Consider the following 5,065-nt stretch of genomic DNA (forward strand, 5'->3'; position numbering starts at 1 on the left):
GAGGCACATGTAGGTCAATGATGTGGTCAGCTATGTATGATGAAGGAGGTCTCTGTGTTTTATGGGACAGCCATAGCAGAGTTTGTGGAATTGAGGCTCTGTCATGCACGTCAAGTAGCAGGCAGACAGCAGTGGCGTTTCAGGTATGTATAGAAGTCTCATAGCGTGAATGAGCTTCCCCGGCTGTGTGGCATCTCAGCCCACTTCCCAGGCCCGCACAGAGTTTGTTGTGGGCTAGGTAATAAGGGTCATTAAAGATGTCTTTCTTTTTTTTTTTTTTTTTTTTTAAGATTTTACTTATTTTTCGAGAGAGGGCAAGGGAAGGAAAAAGAGAGGGAGAGAAACATCAACGTGTGGTTGCCTCTTGCTCGCCCCCATCTGAGCACCTGGCCGGCACCCACACACGTGCCCAGACCCAGAATCGAACCGGCGGCCCTTTGGTTCGCAGACCTCCACTCAATCCACTGAGCCACACCAGCCAGGGCAGATGTCTTATTTTTATGAAACAGTTAGAATGAACTCTAATGTCATAGGCAGAGTACTTGACCTCAGAATGGGTTGCAACTGAAGGGCCCCAGAGGAAACGGGGATTCCAGATAGGTTATCTGACCTAGGGAGATGCGAAGATAGAGGAGATCCAATTGATAGTAGGTGATACGTTGGCATTCCATAGCATGCATTGGTAAAACACTTGCAAAAGTCATCACTTGCAGTCACTTGCATTGAAATGCGTTTAAGGCCAGCATGTTGGTGGACCAAGGAGCTGCTGCTAAGGACTCAGAGGACACTCCTTTCCCTGACGGCATTGAGAAACATATGGATGGGAAGGACATCTTCATCTCTGTTCTGAAGTGGCTGACTTGTGTAGGCTACAGAGGAGATGGGATGGTAGATACTGCCATTGACAGGGTCCCCTTACCTCAGTGGGGATGTTGGAATCCTAGAGACACAGGCTAAGTGGAAGCACTTAACCTTGCAGGTAACATTTTTTGACGTACAGGAACCTTTGAAAGGGGCTTGTTGGTCAACAGGTACCTTGGATCTTGAAAAAGTCTGAACATCCTCAAGAGTCCGATTACTGAAAAAGAAATGCAATACAAACACTTATTTGAAATAAACATAGAAGAGCTTAATACAAATAAATAAAACTCTGGATCTGGTGACTTTAGCCAGCTTGATGTCTAATGATGGTCCCTTACTCAGTTCCCGCAGCTGACCCTGAGCACCATGAAAGACTGCTGAGGAAAGACCCTACCTTGAAACAAGTAACTGTAATAAATCTTCCGGGGGCTTTGCTAAAGGGACCTCCAGCCATTTACCCGAGATACTGTGCACTTGCTTTAGGGACACTTGCTCTAAGCCAGAGCTGAAGAAACTTCTTCTGGAAAGGGCCAGAGCATAAATGTTTGAGGCTGTGTGGGTCGTTTGGTCTCTGTTGTCACCATTCAACTCTGCTAGTGGAAGGTGAAAGCCGCCGTAGAAACAGTATGGCGGCTGTGTTGCAGTGAACCTCTATGCATGGGTGCTGATGTGTGAACTGCAGATAACCTTTATGTGTCAAGAAATATTATTCTTTTGATTTTTTCAACAATTCGAGTATGAAAAAACATGCCTAACTTACAGGCTCCACAAAACAGGCCACAGGCTAGGTTTGGCCCATAGGCCATAGTTTACCAGCCCCTGATCTAAGCTAATGGAATCACTAGCACCTCAAACACTGAGTAGACAGCCAGCAAAATGAGGTGGCAGCCGTTCCTAGGATCTTCTGGCATGCATAAACCAAAAGCTGGTAATTTACCACAGTCGTGTTCAACATTGGTTGCACACTGAAGTCACGAGACAGGTTTAAAAAATATGGTTGTCTGGGTCCGACCCCAATTCTCTCTGACCGTTATGGGTGTTGCCAGATGCTAGTGGCCAGTCCAGTCTCCCCAAGCGACTCTAGTGTGTAAACGAGGTTGGCTATCACCGAAACAATTTAAATGTTGAGAGCGCAAACATTTTAACAGTATTTAGTTTGTGATTTTTATACTCGTGGTTTTGGAATAATGTTGAATAACTATTCTAATAATAAGTACGTGTCATATTTTAACAATAAATAAAACAACTGTAGTGGGGAGCGTGAAAGAAGAATTCCCGTGCGAGGAAGAGAGAATAGAATAATCTGTGTATGAGACAGAAAGGACGTGGGAAGACACAGTGGTAAGCAGGGGCCACCAGTGGAAGGGCCAGGGTGGAAGCTAATTCCCTGGTGAGGCCAGAGCCCAGGTATGGATTAAACCCAGGCACCCACAAGCCCAGGGCTACTCGGCAGTGAAGCCTCCCCTGCAGGAGAGAGTCCTAGCCCAGGGTAAGCATGGAAGGGACAGAGCAAACTCAACAACTGAAATGATTTTCACTGAGGGAAAAGAATAATACAAGGGGCTGGTAAGGGTCTTCAGATAATATTTCCCTAGAGAGATAAAGGACTGACAAAGGAAGAAATTACATCCATTGTAAACAAATAGAAGACTATTCAGGAAAGCTGGCTTGTTGAGCACAAAGATCTACTTCCGCTTCCTCCTGAAACCTCATTAAAGCAACATCAAAGGTAAGCAGATATATACAAGGGATGTTACTCAGCAGCAAAAAGGTCAAGAACACGGATGCAGCTCGAGAAATTATGCTGATTTAAAGAGCCTAGACGCAAAGGCCTATGAAATGCATGATCCTAGTCACATGAAATTCTTGAGCAGACAAAAGTAATATATGGTGACAGAAAGCAGGTCAAGGTGTCAGTGGGCCTGGGAGATGGAGAGGAAATTAATGGGGAGCCTTTTGGAGTGCGGTATATGCTGTATATCTTTATTAAGGTGGCGGTGAGCCTTAGTCGGTGATTTTCACATAAAAGTAATTTGGGAACAAGTAAAGTCGGCTGCATCGTCCAAAGTGAAAGGTACTAGCTAGCTGCTTTATGATGGCCCTGTTCCCACTTTTGATTCTGGCAGCAAGACTGTGAAACAGAGATTGTGCTGAGATGCAAATATTCAATAAGTGGATGTCTGTGTGTCTGTGTGTGTGGGTGTCTGGGTGTGGGTGTGGGTGGGAGCGTCCCTCTGTGGCTTTTTATCACATACCCACTCTCCTGAGAGATTCCCCAAACAAGGCCACGGCTGAGGTGCCCTGTGTATGAAGCACCTTGACGAGGGAAACCTCGGCCCCTGTTCAGGCACTATAGTCACTTGGTTGGTCTGGAAAGGGCTGCAGCTGTTAGCGAACTCACTTTTGTACTTTCTCCTCGGCAACGTTATTGCTGAAGTAATGTCAGTCTCCAAAAATTACTCTAGCTCTTCCTGTAAACCATGTGTTCACTCCCTACCCTTACTGCTGCTCCCTTTAACATTTGATCTTTTTAAAGTTTCACTTTCATGGAAATGGTTTGATTTCCTGGCATTCACCAACACTTCCAAATAAGGCGTCACTTTGGTGTGGTTATTGCTGTTTACTAGCATTACAAACTCATGACTTTTGAACATGCTCATGGGCTTCAAACCATTGTATTGCATGTTTGAGCAGAGTGGAATGAGTAGACCCACGCTCTGCTGTTGGATTGAAAACCTATGGAGAGCGGGCGGGAATGAAGCCAGAGGACTAGATGGAAAAGGCAGCATAATCCGCCATATAGCTGTTGGCATCTTGGCCAGAGCGCGTAGTAATGGAGGGAGTGAGAAGTGGCTAGATTCTGCATAGACTTTTGGAGCGGGGCCTGGAGAACACTCCAGTGTCCTCCAAGTTTTGGGAACTGAGCAAGAGGTATTCATGGGTAAAATGCTCTACCCATGTTCAATTTCAGTTGCGGTGCCACGCACATGGATGGTCTCAAGGGCTGTGACTTTTAAGATTGTCCTGACAGTGGGCCACACAGTGAGAGCGATGACTCCCCAGAGGCGATAGCCTGAGGCTGGTTGTCATCAGCACATCGCTGAATGATCAGCCGTGATCGGAATTTTACTCATGAGTGGCCCTGAGGAGACGTGGGGCAATTGCTGTACGAAACGTGCAACACACAAACCTAGAGAACCTTCAAAGCGAGACCCCAAAGGAAGCTGGTGTCTAACAGTCTAATTTCCATAATCTTCCTGCCCACTCACAGCACTAGCGTTGTTGCCTGCTGGTGCACTGTTTCAGTTGAATGTGGTAAAGATAAAATACCGTTAGTGAATCCACGTATGGGAGGGAGAATCGAGACTACCTTGTTTATGTAGATGCAAACAAAAAGCCAACTCCTTCCCCATGGAGAATTAACATACGTTGTTGGGAGTGTTTGTGGAGGAAAGGGGTGGACAGCAACACAACTCCTAGGTGAGAATGCAGAGTGCACTTATTACCAAGACACTTTATGAGCGTACTTGTGGTTACAATCTCCCATAGGGGAGATGTCAGGGCTAAAAATTTTAAGAGACGAGAGGCGTAATAGAGAGCTGAAAGAATGACTCAACCAGGGAGACATACTGACCCTGAGGGGGTATACTACTAACAACACGGCCAAAAAGTACACAAAGCTAAAACTGATGGTGCTGAAGGGAGAAAGAGCAAAATCCAAAATGACAGTTGGGGTCTTCAACAGCCACTCTCAGCAAGTGACAGAATCGCTAGAGGGAAAATTAACAAGGATAGAAGAGATTCGAATAATGCAGTAAACAAAGAGGATCTAGCTGACAAATAGAACACTCCACCCAACAGCAGCAGCATACAGTGTTTTTCGTGTGTCTATGTAACATTCATCAATCCAGGCCATGACCTGGGCGCCTAAACAAACCTCCACAGGTTTTAAAAAATTGAAATTACATGCAGCATGTAATTTCTGACCATAAAGGATCAAATTGGAAATCAATAGCAGAAGGAGAAAGGAAGAACCTGTAGAGGTTGGGGATTAGTAGTTGAAACACCATTCCAGTTTCCATGTTACAGAAGAGCTGAGATTAGAAAGAGTTGCCTCCTGGTCTCAAAAGCATTTCAGACCAGACGAAGAGAAAGCTGACTCTGGATGTCTCAAATCGAGTACTGTTCGGACCAAGGCTGGAGG

The 5,065-nt window shown here is 45.5% G+C and overlaps 1 protein-coding gene across 1 annotated transcript in view; it reads left to right on the top strand.

Annotated features, from left to right (window-relative positions):
* The first annotated feature begins 744 nt into the window (after positions 1-744).
* Positions 745-5,065, top strand: part of TMEM31 (transmembrane protein 31) — a 30,768-nt gene continuing 26,447 nt past the window's right edge. Inside the window, 1 exon segment of the mRNA XM_053916915.1 lies at positions 745-888. Coding sequence (XP_053772890.1) covers positions 745-888 — 144 coding nt within the window.

The sequence above is a fragment of the Desmodus rotundus genome, chromosome X, assembly GCF_022682495.2.
Source record: "Desmodus rotundus isolate HL8 chromosome X, HLdesRot8A.1, whole genome shotgun sequence".
In the NCBI taxonomy this organism is placed as follows: domain Eukaryota; kingdom Metazoa; phylum Chordata; class Mammalia; order Chiroptera; family Phyllostomidae; genus Desmodus; species Desmodus rotundus.